Source organism: Scyliorhinus torazame, chromosome 17, assembly GCF_047496885.1.
Source record: "Scyliorhinus torazame isolate Kashiwa2021f chromosome 17, sScyTor2.1, whole genome shotgun sequence".
Taxonomy (NCBI): Eukaryota; Metazoa; Chordata; class Chondrichthyes; order Carcharhiniformes; family Scyliorhinidae; genus Scyliorhinus; species Scyliorhinus torazame.
In genome coordinates this window covers 169,801,516-169,817,528 of record NC_092723.1, presented here as the reverse complement: position 1 = coordinate 169,817,528, position 16,013 = coordinate 169,801,516, and the positions used below count along the sequence as shown (strand labels likewise).

Sequence of the window (16,013 nt, the reverse complement as noted above, 5' to 3'; positions counted from 1 at the left end):
ACCAGATAGGGCAATGATGTCTCCTCTGAGGCACAGGGACTTCACCATTGACAACTTACCTTTCAGAAGGTCCACTTTTTATCAGCACTTGCGTTTCCCAACCCATGCTGGGCCCGCTTCTGATTCCTCACTACTTCTAGCGTCATCTACCCCGACTCCTGGCCTGTCCCGCCAGGACCAAAAATCTGACATTTTTAGAGGTCAGGTTCACAGAGCCAGAAGTTCTTCCACCTCTATGCACCCGACCCGTGAGTGAAAATCTGTGTCATTGTCAAGCAGCTTGTCTGTTGAAGCGAATATGCTGAAATCTTTGAATACTTCGAATACATAACCTTCATTAATTATTTTTGCTGCCATTTGTGGAATCGCTTTGCTAAGTAATACAATCAACTTTAGACACATTCTTAGGTCTCAAATTGCAATTTTTCGTTAAACACTTCAAGAAAATGACTTCCCTATCTGGGCAATAATACTTAAACCAAATGGGACATCAATCAGAGGACGATTCCATTTGTACGATGAGGGACAGTAACAACACAAATATGAAGTTGGCTAATTGACAGGAAACTGGGAGTAGTGGTGAACAGTTGTTTTTTGGATTGCAGAAAGGTTTATAGTGGAATTGCCCAGGGTTCATGTTAGGACCCCTACTCTTCCTGATACATATTAATGGCATAGACATTGTGTGTCTAGCTCTCTCTCCTCAGGGACCATGCCCTGAAAGGACATTGGAACCATAGTCCTCTGTGATGGTCATGGTTTTCTGTTGCCGTCTACAAGACTTTGGTGTACAGGGCACAATTTCAAAATTTGCAGATAACACAAAAGCTGGAAGTCTTGTGAAGTGGGAGGAGGAGAGCGTTAAATTTCAACATGATGGCGACAGCCTGGTGGAATTGGTGGGCATGATGAAATTGAATGTTGAGAAGTACAAATTGATTCATTCTGGTAGGACGAATGTGGGGAGACTATATATAACAAGGGGTACATTCCTAAAGAGGTACAGGAGGAGGGGGACCAGCGGGTATATGTGCACAAATCAACGATGGTGGCTGTGGATCATATTGCATATGGGATCCTGGGCCTTATTCATAGGGGCATAAAGTACAAAAGCAAGGAAGCTATGACAAACCAGGAGAAAACATGGGTCTGGCCTCAACTGAAGTTTGGGCAGATGTCCAGTTCTGGGGACCAATTTGGCGCAGGATGTGTAGGCATTAGAGAGGGTGCAGAAAGGGTTCATGAGAATGGTTCCAGTGATGAGGAATGTCAGTTACCTTGATTGGTTGGAGAAGCTGGGACTGTTTTCTTTAAGAGATGCAAAAGTTGAGATAAGGGGCGAGATTCGCCGACCCCCCGCCAGGTCGGAGAATCGCCGTGGGCTGGCGTGAATCCCGCCCCCGCTGGTTGCCGAATTCTCCGGCACCGGATATTCGGCGGGGGCGGGAATCGCGCCGCGCCGGTTGGCGCCCCCCCCCCCCCCCCCCCCTGCGATTCTCCGGCCCGAATGGGCCGAAGTCCCGCCGCTAAAATGCCTGTCCCGCTGGCGTAGATTAAACCACCTACCTTACCGGCGGGACAAGGCAGCGCGGGCGGGCTCCGGGGTCCTGGGGGGGGCGCGGGGTGATCTGGCCCCGGGGGGTGCCCCCACGGTGGCCTGGCCCGCGATCGGGGCCCACCAATCCGTGGGCGGGCCTGTGCAGTGGGGGCACTCTTTCCCTTCCGCCTTCGCCACGGTCTCCACCATGGCGGAGGCGGATGAGACTCCCTCCACTGCGCATGCGCGAGAATGCCGTCAGCGGCCGCTAACGCTCCCGCGCATGCGCTGCCCGGAGATGTCATTTCCGCGCCAGCTGGCGGGGCACCAAAGGCCTTTTCCGCCAGCTGGCGGGGCGGAAATTCGGCCGGCGCGGGCCTAGCCCCTTAAGGTTGGGGCTCAGCCCACCTTTGGGGCGGCACGATGCCTGACTGATTTGCGCCATTTTGGGCGCCAGTCAGCGGACATCGCGCCGATACCGGAGAATTTCGCCCAAGATTTGTAAGAAATATTCAACTTCACGAGGGGTCTGGACATAGTAGATAGAGAAAACTATTCCCACTGATGGAAGGATTCAGGACCAGAGGGCACAGATTTAAGGTAGTTAACAAAAGGTGCACTGGTAGCGAATGGTAAGGATCTGCAGATGCACTGCCCAAATGTGTGGTGGAGGCAGTTTCAGTCAGACATTCACAAGGGAATTGGATCATTTTCTGAATTTTGAAGTCCTGCATGAAAAGGTGGGAGAGTTACAGGGTGAATTGCTCTTGCAGAGAGCCATCACGAACATGGCATGTCAAATAGCCTCCATCTGTGCTTTAACCATTCTATGATTCTATGAACATTTTCTTTCCCAATTTAGTAATATTTTCCTGGTCTCCAGTTTTTAGCTTAGTGTCCTGTTGGAGCATAAATTCAGCATCTCCATCGTACATTTGTTTACTGTGAATTTCTCAACACATTTTCTACGTATTTTTTATATTTTGCTCACTATTGTCCTTAATTCAATGATTTACATGGTTCGAGCACGTCAGCATGTTGGTAATCCTTTTGAATTGTGTCACGTTGGGAATGTTTCAGCCATGTGAAGATGTGGAATGTAAGTCTGAAAGGTGTACTATACTTCAGGTAAGATGTCCTGTCTTTGTTGTAAAATTAAATGAACAAAATATATTAACAATTTATGCTGCCACAAATTAAAATGGGCCATAACTTCCTAGCTCCCCAGCGTCGGATTTGGATAGGGTGCCCAAGAATACACTGGGGAATCCATCTCGGAACTTCCCAGGTAAGCACTAACTTCCCCTGGATAACTGCACATGTAAGGCACGGCCCCTTACATGACCCAGACCCCATCCGTACCCAGACAACATCCTGGTCCCCAAACCAATCCAACACCTTCCCCGCATTGGCTGCCTAGTAGTAAAACACCCCTCCTGTTTCATTCACAAATGCCGCCAACAGCTTTGCCATCCCTGGAGCAGTCAAACATTGGAACTAAAACACAGTTAAATTCCCCTTAAAAACAGCTGGTGCGTAACCAACTCCGAAGTGGCTGCCAACAGCCGTTCCTTAAACTTAACATCGTCCCAATTCAGGGATAAATCACTGCCTTCCCCTCCAGTGTACCTGTAAACATCACATAGCTACCCCCCCTCCCGATCAGCCACCACAGTCCCTGCCTGAAAACGAACCCTCTCACTAACCAAAATCGTCACCCCCGCTTGACCTACTGTCGAACCCTGAATGAAAAACCTGGCTCACCCCAGCCTTCTGCAACCTGATCTGGCCCCGTACCCGAAGGCTAGCCTCGCAAGAACAACACATCGACCCCCAAACCAATCAAAAGGGAAAAACACTTTTCTCTATTCACCCCCCCACTCCCCCCCACGTCCCGTACATTCCAGGTGATCAACCTTGCTGGGGGTCTCTCACCCCCACCCTCCCCCTCGTGTCAGCCATCAGCATCGTGATTTAAAATTCCTACCCAAATACCCGGATCACAGGCTCACCTAAGATGGCCACCAGCGCTACCCCTAAAGTGAGACAAAGAAAAATCCCGCCAACAATCCCCGAGGCAAGTTTTTAAATGTAAAAGAGACTACAGTTTTATATTTTGCAATATTTCTGGAGAATAATGCAAACACCCAATGCTTAATGACAATGATTATTTTTATGTGCACATTACAAAGTGGATAAATCACACATCTTGCTTTAAAATGTTAAATCTCTTGACTTTTTTTAAACCATCAGGCATTTGATGACTTTATTTTTGCATTCTTTGCTGTGGAAATGGTCACAAAAATGGTGGCTCTTGGAATATTTGGGCAGAAGTGTTACCTGGGAGATACATGGAATCGTCTGGATTTCTTCATTGTAATGGCAGGGTTAGTAGTTTTTTTCTAAATCAATATTTGACATGTTCGTGCAAACTTGACAGAGGCCTTAAAAAGCTCCAAAAATGTTAAATGTAAGTCAGTGAAGCCTCTTAAAAGCTCTTTTTATAATTTTATTTTCATTTAGCATTAAGACTTTCTTGAGCATATGTGAGATGTCCTTTTGACTAAGTTCTATTTATTAAAACAACGAGTTTGCCAATATAGCTCCTTTCACCTGATATGTTCAAAGGAGGAGAAGGAGCTTTGGAAGATTGCCAGACACTTCAGGCTGCTCAAGAATTGCTGAATGTCCCCCTGCCCAGACCTTTCTCATAATATCTGGAAAAATTGGTTTCATTTGTTACTTGCCAAATGTTTGCAGGCTCGTCTTGTCAAAGCACCTGTGTCCATGGATACTGGTGCATCATATTGCGACATGAATACTTGACAAATATCTATGGTGAGAGATACTTCAGAAGAACTGTTATCATACTTTCTGTGATGCTGTATAAAAGAAAGCTTGCCAGAGTGACCAGGAGCCAACATTGCCTGTTTGGTTGTGCTTGCCAAGATGTCACCAGCTATATCTGTGGCCCCTTGCAAACCTATCTAAGAATGGTTATGATATCCTAACTTTTCAGGGTCTGGATCAACAAGAAAGGCAAATGCTGAGCTGTGTCACCTGTTGCAAAGATCCTTCCAGCAACCTTCCAGCAGTATTACCAACACTGGTATCTAACTTGCCAGCACTTTCTGTAGATATGCAGTACTGACCTGCGGAGTGGCACAGAGCAAAATCATCTCTACAAGCAAATCATGCAGCACCACCTCAATTTAAATATCCATTAAAATGTGGGACGGCGGGGTGGGGTGGGGTTGATGGTCTGGGTGCTGGATAGCACATCATTTGCAGATTTCCCCTGCCCTTGGGGCTCCATTTTACTTCATCCTGACCTTCTACTAAATCTTGTTGCTCCATGTTTTGGCAAAACATATCATCTCTATATCCATCAAAGTTTACATCTGAAATTATGAGTAATTATGAAAATGAGTTTCAAAAATTGAGTGCTATTGGTATTTGAGATTTAACATGGGTGAGTGCTAAAACAATGCAAATCAACCGGGAATGGTTTTTTCCCTGAAGATGAAAATTGGTCCTATCTTTTATAAACCAGAATGCTATTTTGTATAAATCGGGCGTGCCCCGTTCCCCAATGCCGATTTCATAATCGGCGATCGGGTGGACAATCCCTTCTGACGCCGAAATCGGGGGTGGCGCCTGTTTGACGCAGGTTTTGTACCCTCCCCTCATAAATGGTGTCACCGTGTTGCTTGCCGCACGCTGTCGGGACGGCGTTAGCGCGATTTTCATTCCATTTCATTTCATTTCACCTGAATGTCCTCTCCCGATGGGCCGAGTTTCTGACCGCGCGGTTGACGTGTGGTCTCAGCGGTCGGGAACCCGGCAGAGCGGCTGCAGACTGTGTCCAGCGTCACCACAGTCGGGTGGGAACTGTGTTGCTGGCCGGGGAAGCGGGGGGGGGGGGGGGGGGGGGGCATCCGCGAAGGCTGGTGGAGGGTGGCCAGGGGGGCCCTATCTGGCAAGTCGAGTCCATGCATGGCCGGCGCCATGTTTTATGATGCAACCGCTGCTGTGTGCACGCGCAACCATGGACCCGGCCATTCTCCAGCCATATTTATCGTGGGAGCCAGGGGTTTTAGGCGGTGCGGCTGCTAGCCCCTCACAGGTTGCAGGATCAGAGAGGGGTCGACACCGATTGTTTTGACGTAAAACGCCAGAGATCCTCCGCACTTAGGCTCAAAAACGGTGAATCCAGCCCATAATCTCTTCTCTGGGTTTAGCATTCTATTTGCTTTGACAGGTTGATTAAAAAATAGGTTAAATTGTCCAAATTTCTTTTAACTTCTTACTTAACTATTTCAATGCTACCCATGGGTTACTCAGAGATAGGGGTATATTTGACAGAGCATTTAAAGATCTGTTGACCTCTGACAGGAATTTCCAGTCTCGGGGCAGGTGCGATGGGAAAATCCCGCACGTATTCTTTAGCCAATTTCTTACCCATTCTCCAATTTTACTTCAAATTTCCAGTTACTTTGAATTTAACCCATCTGTGTGGGTATTGGGTCAAAGATTGGGGGGCTGGTTTCTCTGTCAGCGGGATTCTCCGCTTAGCCGGCAGCACATGCACGCTCACGGATTTCCTGACGGCGTGGGGGATGCCCACAATGGGAAACTCCATTGGCTGGCTGTCGGGAAGGAGGTCCCTGCTGCCGGCGGGGGCAGGCCTCACCAGAAAATGGATGCGGCGGGACGGAAAATCCCATCCTGGATTTGTCATTTGAAATATCACTTTTACATAGAAGACAAGGAAGTTGGTCTTTGTGAAGATGAAGGTGTATCAATTTCCTGCCGCCAATGTGATGGAATTTAAATGTATTGTAATGAGTTATTCCTCTTGTCGTGGTCTCAGCTCATTTACCATAACAACCTATTTAAACCAGAACTGTCAGCTCTGCAGTTGCATGTTCTCCCTGCTGAAACCTTGACCTCCGTTCAACTTTCACAATTACAGATTACCAGTGCTCACTGCATTGTTTTGTTCTCCATATCCATTTCAAACATCAGCTTTGCAACTTGTCAGTTCATATTGATCATTTTTGATCAGATCACCATAGACATAGAATTTACAGTGCAGAAGGAGGCCATTCGGCCCATCGAGTCTGCACCGGCTCTTGGAAAGAGCACCCTACCCAAGGTCCACACCTCCACCCTATCCCCATAACCCAGTAACCCCACCTAATCCCCATAACCCAGCAACCCCACCCAACATTAAGGGCAATTTTGGACACTATGGACAATTTAGCATTGCCAATCCACCTAACCCGCACATCTTTAGACTGTGGGAGGAAACCGGAGCACCCGGAGGAAACCCACGCAGACACGGGGAGAATGTGCAGACTCCGCACAGACAGTGGCCCAAGCCGGAATCGAACCTGGGACCCTGGAGCTGTGAAGCAATTGTGCTATCCACAATGCTACCGTGCTGCTTACAGTGCAACTGGAAACTGCTGGAACCAATTAGAACACGTTTGGAGGTTAGCTAAAAGCTTAAAGAATCATGGGCGAGATTCTCCGACCCCCCACCGGGTCGGAGAATCGCCGTGGGCCGTCGTGAATCCCGCCCCCGCAGCCCACCGAATTCTCCGAAGGGAGAAAAGTCAGCGGGGGGTCAATTGCACCGCACACCTCGGAGAATGGCACGGGTGGGCGCAAGGCAATGGATTTCGGGGCTGCCGATATTCTCCCGTCCCGATGGGCCGAAGTCCCGCCAGCGTGATCACGGGTCACGTCGGCGTAAATCAAACCACCTATTAATTGGCGTCAACCAGTGCTCATGGTTGACGCCGACCAGCGTGGAGGTGGGTGACGGCCTGGGGGGTTGGCCGCTGGAGAGGCGATGGCGTGGCCGCAGTCTGTATGTGTGGGGGAGAGGTGTGTGTAGGGTTGTGTGTGTGTGTGTGTGCGGCGGGGGGTGGGGGGGTGGTTAGAGTGGGCTGGGCTCCGGGGGAGTGCCGGGAGGAGGGGTGAGTGCCGGGGACGGGAGGAAGACTGCCAGGCAGGGGGACGGGGGGTCCGGGACGGGGGGGGGGGGGGGGGGGGGGGGGGGTCCGGGACGGGGGGGGGGCGGGGGGATCCGTGCCGGGGAGGAGGACGGGGGGGGGGGTCCGTGCTGGGGAAGGGGGGGGGGTGCGAGGGCAAGTGAGTTGGTCCACCTGGCCAGGTGCCAGCCTCCAACAGTCGGATCCATGCGGTCCATGCCACCTGGCTGGGGGGGAGGAGGGGGTATGGGCAATGATGACATGTCGTCATCCCGTGTCCCCCCCCCCCCTGCACATGCCATCATGTTTTCCGGTCAGCCATCGATGTTGGCCCCCGTGCCGGCAGCCGCTAATGTCCATGTTGCCCTGGATGAGGAGGAGGATGAGGAGCCTGCCAGAGAGGCGGCGCAGGCTGCCGCAGAGGGGAAGGCGGCAGCCGACCAGGCTGGAGGGACACCTGACCGACAGGACGAGGAGGGGGAGGAGGACGTCGTTGCCCCACGGCAACGGAGGCACCCGAGGACGCCTCGTGTGTACCGGCCCCAGCTGTCATACCAGGACCTCACGGACCGGGAATGCAGGAGGAGACTCTGGATGAGCCGGGAAACTGTGGCACACATCTGCCACCTGCTGGTGCACCTGTCACCGCGTGGCACTGGCGGGGGACACCTTCTCCCCGTGTCCGTCAAGGTTACGGTGGCCCTGAACTTTTATGCAACGGTGTCATCCCAGGCACCGAGTGGGGATCTGTCCGCATTTTGCAGACATCGGTGCACCGGTGCATCCGGGCAGTGACAGACTTCCTATATGCCATTGCGCACCGCTACATCCGCTTCCCTGTGGACCGGGCCAGCCAAGATGCCCGGGCCGTGGGCTTCTCTGCCATGGCCGTGTTCCCCATGGTCCAGGGCGCGATTGATGGGATGCACGTCGCCGTGCGGCCACCTGCAGATAACAGGGCCGTGTTCACCAATAGGAAGGGGACCTATTCGATGAACATACAGGTGGTCTGCGACCACCGCATGATGATCCTGCACGTCTGCGCCCGTTACCCGGGCAGTGTACACGATTCATACGTGTTGTCGCGGTCAGACATCCCCGGCATGTACAAGGGACGCCATCCCCGGCTGAGGGGCTGGTTGCTGGGCGACAGGGGCTACCCATTGCGATCGTGGCTGATGACGCCGATACGGAGGCCACGCAATGAGGCGGAGAACCGCTACAATGATGCCCATGTAGCGACAAGGGGAGTGATAGAGAGGTGCTTTGGCATGCTCAAAATGCGTTTCAGGTGCCTGGACCTCTCGGGGCGCCCTCCAGTATCGGTCAGATAGGGTCGGCCGCATCATTGTAGTGTGCTGCGTCCTGCATAATATAGCCCAGCAGAGGGGCGATGTGCTGCAGGCAGAGGACGGCGGAGTGGAGGAGCAGCAGGAAGAGGCGCAGTCCTCCCCAGATGAGGGGGATGGGGGCAATGGTCAGGGCAGACGGGCTAGACACGGGCGGGTGGCTGTCCACCGTTACCGGCTGGGCCAGCGGGCACCGGACAGGCTGATAGACGCCCGCTTCACTGACTAGATGGGCGTGGGAATCGGGTAGTATGGCCACAGACCGCACACCATGGCAACACCTGACCACCCATACCCCCCACCCATACAGCACCCTCACCCCCCTCCCCAACCCCACCCACCCCACCCGCATGCACAACACCCCCCATTGCCGATCCACCTGCGGCACATCGGCCGGGCTCACACAGTTGCCGGTGGATGCGTGTCTATTGCAGACCATGGAGGATGATGACAACCCGACCTGCGATGAGCTCCTGGCTCCACATCGTTGGACTATGTCTGATCCATGGCCACAGTACCACCATCCACCCCGACCATCCCTGCATGCGGCTGTGACACTGCAGCGCACGGTCCCGTCCTCTGCCCAGGGGGATGTTGATGGCGGCCCAGGGGGAAGGGGGCAGACTCACCTGGGGCTGAGGTAAGACCACCCCTCACACACACACACACTTGCGCTCAACGTACATGACACCCCCGCATGCTTTGGACAGAGCACAAAGGCAGCTTCTGTCGGTGTAACATTGACTTTAATAACGAAAGGAGTTCATGCACGTGCCCTAGCCCCTAAAACTCATCTGTGCCCTGCACCCGTGCCAACTTACTCAGTGTCTAATTGTTTGGCCTTACGGGCCCTTTGACTACGCCTAGGTTGTTCCCCAGACGGTACAGCAGAACTGGAGGTGGACTCCTGTGATTCCTGCCCTCTGACACGGGATCCCTTTGCGGCCGTTTCCTGGGGCGTCCTGGCCTAGATGGGTCAGGCTGCGGCCCGGGCGACTGGGTAGCGAGCTGCCAGCCTGTCCTGCCCGTTGCCCACCCGATGCACCTGGGATGGAAGGGGGGGAGCCCAAGGTGTTGAGGTGTTCCGGGACCTCCCCTACAATGGGACCCGGAACAGGCCCCAGCACCTCATCCTCCCTCGGGGTGCCCGATGGCCCCCAGGCCTCTACATGCGTGGGGGATGCGAACGGACTGGCCATCTGACGCCCCCCCCGACATCTGGCGCTGCCAGTCCTGGAGGCCCGTGCTGGTATCGACAAGGGTCTGCAGGTTTGCAGCCATGGAGCTCAGGGAGTTGGCAATCCCTGTCTGTGACTGTGCGACGCCGGCTAACACATGGGCAATGGCGCCGATGCCCTCAGCGATGGCCTGCTGAGACTGGGCCATGGCCTGCAGAGACTGTGCCACGGAGTTGAGCCCCTCTGCCATCTGCCGCTGGCGCTGGCTCATGGCCTCCTGTGAGAGAGCAGCCATGTCCTGGGCCACAGACGCCACCTGAACAGAAAGCCCCAGGCCTCGCAAACCGCTCCCCATGTCTGACACCATCGCACCCATTGCCTCCACCGTGGATGCCACCCGTGCGGTGTCGGCCTGGGTGGCATGCATGACCGGCACCACTGCCAGCTCCTGGACACGGGTGGACTCCTCCACCTGCGACTGCAGACGCCGCAAGCTGGCCATCACCCTCTTCGCTCGTCTCAGGTTCGGTGGTTGCATCGGACCTATGGGTGGGTGTGGTAACTCCAGGAACCCGGGATCCATCTGGGTGGCAGATGTTCGCTTGCGCCGGGCTGCCCTCCGACCGCCCGGCCCCTCTGCTGCTCCTACCTCCATCTGCTGTACCGGGACGGCTGTGTTGTGCGCACCAGTGAGTTTACCAGACGCCTCATCACTAAAGTGCCCAACCGAGGTGAGCGTCTCTGCAATGGTGGAGGGTGTTGGTGACAGCAGTGGCGTTGTGTCGTGCGCATCGTTCGACTCTGAATCCATAGCACTTTGGGGTGGCGGTTCGTCTCCGCCCATCCAATCTGTGTCACTCCTGTATTTCAGTTTCCTGGGTAGTGGTGTCCTGGGTAGGGGTGTCCTGGGTTGTGGTTTCGTGGCTCGGCTGTGACGGGGGCCTGTGGCTGCCCCTCTCGTCGCTGGGTGGCACACGCCTGCGTCGCCGCACCCGCATGAGACGGGGGCGCCGTCTCCCTGTTGCTCCAGGTCTTTCCGTCACCCGTGGTCTCCGAGGGGCATCGTGCGGGCGTCGCATGCCAGAGGGTCCGGGTCTCTCGTCTCCCGTGGTCTCCGAGGGGCATCGTGCGGGCGTCGCATGCCAGAGGGTCCGGGTCTCTCCGTCTCCCGTGGTCTCCGAGGGGCATCATGCGGGCGGTCTGCATCTGCGGGGATGGGTGCCTCGACGTTTGCTTCTGCGATACACAATGAAGCATGCATGGTTAGACACGCAGGCAGTGATCAGGTGATATGGGGGAGGGGGGATATGGGGGAGGGGGGATATGGGGACGGGCTGTCGGTGGCTCACTTGCTGGTGGGCTCCCGACCTCTGCATCAGCAACCTCGCGGTCCTCAGGTCCGCCAGCCAGTTCCAGGGTACCTTCCCTCATGTTCGGTCAGTGGCCTCTCATCAGCTGGGCCTCCTCCAGTCCTCACATGCTCCCTGGTGTTGTGTGCCGCTTCTCCTGTGGGGGGTGGTGGCAGGGGTAAAAGGCAACAGTGTTAGACAGGTATATGAATGCACGCCATCGGTTGCGCGTGTATTGCAGAGGTTAAGTTTAGGGCTGGATTCACTTGGGGAAATGGGGGAAGGCGGATATGGGGGAGGGGGGATATGGGGGAGGGGGGATATGGGGGAGGGGGGATATGGGGGAGGGGGGATATGGGGGAGGGTGGGAGGGGGGATATGAGGGAGGGGGATATTGGGGAGGGGGATATGGGGGAGGGGGGATATGGGGGAGGGGGATATTGGGGAGGGTGGGGAGGATATGAGGGAGGGGGCATATGGGGGAGGGGGATATGGGGAGGGGGGATATGGGGGAGGGGGGACATGGGGAGGGGGGATATGGGGGAGGGTGGGAGGGGGGATATGAGGGAGGGGGATATGGGGGAGGGGGATTATGGGGGAGGGGATATGGGGGGGAGGGGGATATGGGGGAGGGGGATATGGGGGAGGGGGGATATGGGGGAGGGGGAGGGGGGATATGGGGAGGGGGGGTTATGGGGGAGGGGGATATGGGGGATGGGGATATGGGGGGAGGGGGGGTTTGGGGAGGGGGGTTATGGGGGATATGGGGGAGGGGGGATATGGTGGAGGGGGGATATGGGGAGGGGAATATGGGGAGGGGGGATATGGATATCGGGCAGGGGGGGGGCTCACCCTGGCTGCCCTGACGAGGTTGTTCACCTTCTTGTGGCACTGGGTGCCTGTCCGTGGTGTCAGGGCCACAGCGCTGACGGCCTCTGCCACCTCCCTCCACAGACGCCGGCTGTGGCGTGGGGCGAATCTGCGGCTGTGTCCGGGATACAGGGCTTCCCTCCTCTGCTCCACTGCGTCCAGGAGCGCCTCAATGTCGCGGGACTGGAACCTCGGGGCTGAGTGGCGGGCAGCCATCTGGTCGGGTCTTCTGGTTGGGTGGGGGGAGCAGCGCGTCTTTTGAGCCGTCACGCCGTGCGCCGTGCATGACGCCGCACGACGTGAACCACGTGAGCCAGCGCGGATAGCGTCACGTCGCTGCTAGCCCATTCCGGGCTGGAGACTTAGCGACGTTTGGGGCGGCGTGATGCAGGTGGGATTTGCGCCGGTTTTGGCGCCGGTCGGCAGACATCGCGCCGATAACGGAGAATTTCGCCCCATTTTTTTCTCCCACTGCTGGTTTCATACAAACTTGAAGTAGTCAACTGTTAAGATAGGGTGAGAATCTTTGAGAATTTAAGTCATAAGCCACTTTTGTTTCATACTTGTCCCCAAATATGTTATATAGAATAAACTACTTAAACTAAGTTTTTAAAACTTGATTTCTTCAGTGGAACTTTATGGGTAATGCCTGGCTACTGTAGTACATGAGGATATTTTTCTTCAACATTTGTTGCAAACATAGGAACATCAGAACGTATAAAATAGGAGCAGAAATAGTCCCTTTTTACAAATAAACATATCAACAGAGATTAAACAAAGAGGACAGTGCAACATTTTATACAAGGACAGCACCATCTGACTTGGATCTTTTAAATGTACATTGCTGCAGACAACAGTGAATGTGATGTAAATCATCATCAACATTTTGTAAAATGTTTCACCATTCACTTTTCAGTTCTGCGTTACTCAGTCATGTTGGTTCCCACACTTAACGTGGTTCAATTTTTCTCTCCCTGCTTTGTTTTAACTGTCACAGATTACAATTACCTATTTACCTGTATTTCACACATGTTGTAGAAACAGCCTGATTTTTATTGCATTGAAAAGTGAATTTGAGGTCAGTTTAGAAGAGAATAGGTTTATTCTTCTTTGTTTACATCAATTGGTATAATTACTAAAATAATTTTACTGTGGCATTTTTATAAACCAACAGTAACTACTACTCAATTAAGACAAAGTAGATACATGCTAAGCACAAATGCATGTGCTTTGACTCTTACATCTGATTTTGGCAAGCAAGACACTGTCAGGGACCTCAAAGCCAGGAAATTACCCCTGTTAAATAGATAAGCATCTGTCTTGAGCAGTTTAATGGGAAAGCATATCTTCAGAGGAGCATTTTCAAAGAATAGGTGATAATTTTCTCAAAATGGTTTTGAATAACATAACATACTACATAGTGTGAATGATAAATATATCTAGATGAATATGTATGTATTTTTGATTGTAGGATGCTGGAATATTCACTGGATGGACACAATGCAAGTCTGTCAGCAATCCGAACTGTCCGGGTTCTCAGGCCATTAAGAGCCATTAATAGAGTGCCTAGTAAGTCCAAAATTTCCCCTTATTTTCAGAATTGATGTATATTAGCTCTATCTGACTTCTGTATTGACTTTAGCACTGCTGATTCTCCCTTGATTATTACAAGGTTTTGTTCATGTTTTGCTTGGAAGTCACTGCTAAGTTTCAAGACTGGATTTTCTTCTGCTCATTGAATAAAGGGGATATTTTGGGTCTTCTATCCTGGTGTAAATGACAAAATTCAACCACTACTGACCCGGTTCAAACCCTACCAAAGCTTTTTTAAATTCATTGGTGTGATATTGGAGCCTGACCCCATTAGTGGGATACTGGAGTTGCTGCAGTGCGTCTTGTAAATGGTACACGGTGCAACCATAGTGCACAATGATGGAGGGAGAAATGTTTAAGGTGATGGATGGGGTGTTGAAATGTGCTGCTTTGTCCCAGATAGTGGGCTGGATTCTCCGTTCTGGAGGCTAAGTACTGCCCTGGTATAGAATTGCAGGAACTGTACCCTTCCTCTAGAAACACTGGTCAGGAGAAATTCAGGTCATGCAAATGAGCCAGCACATGGCCCAATTGATTCCCAGCCTGCTGGCGCCTGATGGGGTTGGAAATTGCGTTAATTGCCTGACAAGCTGGAGCAGCTTTTAAGCACTCCATTCACCACGGACTGTCATTCCAGCCAAGAAGATGGTTGCTAAAAGACCTGCTCATAGGTTCCTGGAGTTGGAGATCAACAGAATATTGGACACCATTGAGGAGAGGAGGGACACCCATTTCCCCAGGTGATGCACGATCAATTGCACAAAGACTAAAGTTGGGTACAACTGTGGCTTTATTACAGTCAGATGCGTGGCCTCCTGCTGCAGCTGGCGAAATGGCAGGGCACTGGAGGTCATGCATATTTAGACAGTTCTCCGTGAGCGGAGCCAGCCGGCAGGAGCTACCGGCGAACCTGTAGTGCAGGTCCTACCTTACATCTCCTATTACAGTGGTTCACCATATTCACCCCCTGTTAAAAATGAGTCCGGCAGGGGTGACGTGAAACTATATACAATTAGTGCAATTATGTACAGTGGTCGGAAAAGAAAAGTCCATGTTGACGGTCCGGAGTCCGTCCAAGGTTCAGCCGGTCCGGTGTTTTGGTGCTTCGTTGGGAGCGGCGTAACGGTGGCGGCGAAGTCAGTGCTGGCGGTGGTGGAGGTGGCACCGATGGTGGTTATGGTGGTGCTGATGCTGGCCAGTCATCGGGGAACTCCGGGAGCGTGCCGTAGTCCTCTTCGTCCTCTTGTGCGGAAAAGGGGAGGGGGGGTGGTCTGGTGGGGTCAATATTGCGGCGCGGTGGGAGGGGGTGGGGTGCATGGGTGGGGGTGTGTGTTGGGGTGGAACCTGACAGTGCCAGGTCCCTGAGTGAGACAATATCTTGGCGGCCATTGGGGAACTCAACGTAGGCAATTTGAGGGTTGGCATGGAGCAGGTGAACCCTGTCCACCTTGTGGAGTCGGACGTGCCTACGGAGAAGGACCGGTCCTGGAGCAGCGAGCCAAGTCGGGAGCGACACCCCGGATGTGGACTTCCTGGGGAAGGTAAAAACCCGTTCATGGGGTGTGTTATTAGTGGCGGGGCACAATAGTGACCAGATGGAGTGTAGAGCGTCAGGGAGGACCTCCTGCCAGCGAGAGGCTGGGAGGTTCCTGGACCGTAGGGCCAGCTGGACGGCCCTCCAAACCGTCCCATTCTCCCGTTCTACTTGCCCGTTTCCCCAGGGGTTGTAGTTGGTCATCCTGCTGGAGGCTATACCCCTGCTGAGCAGGAACTGATGCAGCTCATCGCTCATGAATGAGGATCCCCTGTCACTGTGGATGTAGGCAGGGAAACCAAACAGAGCGAAGATGGTGCTGAGGGCCTTGATGATGGTGGCAGACGTCATATCAGGGCATGGGATGGCGTAGGGGAACCTGGAGTACTCGTCGACCACACTGAGAATGTACGTGTTATGGTCGGTGGAGGGAGGGGCCCTTTGAAATCCATGCTGAGGCGTTCAAAGGGGCGGGAAGCCTTCACCAGGCGCGCACGGTCTGGCCGGTAGAAGTACGGCTTGCACTCCGCACAGACCTGGCAGTCCCTGGTGACTGTCCTTACTTCCTCGACGGAGTAGGGCAGATTGCGAGCTTTGGCCA

General features: G+C 53.4%; 1 protein-coding gene across 5 annotated transcripts in view; it reads left to right on the top strand.

Moving 5' to 3' along the window:
- The first annotated feature begins 2,557 nt into the window (after positions 1 to 2,557).
- Positions 2,558 to 16,013, top strand: part of cacna1ha (calcium channel, voltage-dependent, T type, alpha 1H subunit a) — a 455,001-nt gene continuing 441,545 nt past the window's right edge. For 4 of the 5 annotated variants that reach the window (XM_072481630.1, XM_072481632.1, XM_072481631.1 and 1 more), the window contains exons 1-3: positions 2,562 to 2,665; positions 3,791 to 3,924; positions 13,757 to 13,854. In XM_072481630.1, the coding sequence (XP_072337731.1) occupies positions 2,573 to 2,665; positions 3,791 to 3,924; positions 13,757 to 13,854 (325 nt within the window). In that variant the 5' untranslated portion in view covers positions 2,562 to 2,572. Of the gene's footprint in view, positions 2,666 to 3,790; positions 3,925 to 13,756; positions 13,855 to 16,013 lie in introns of all 5 variants that reach the window. The other variant, XM_072481633.1, reaches the window with a different exon arrangement.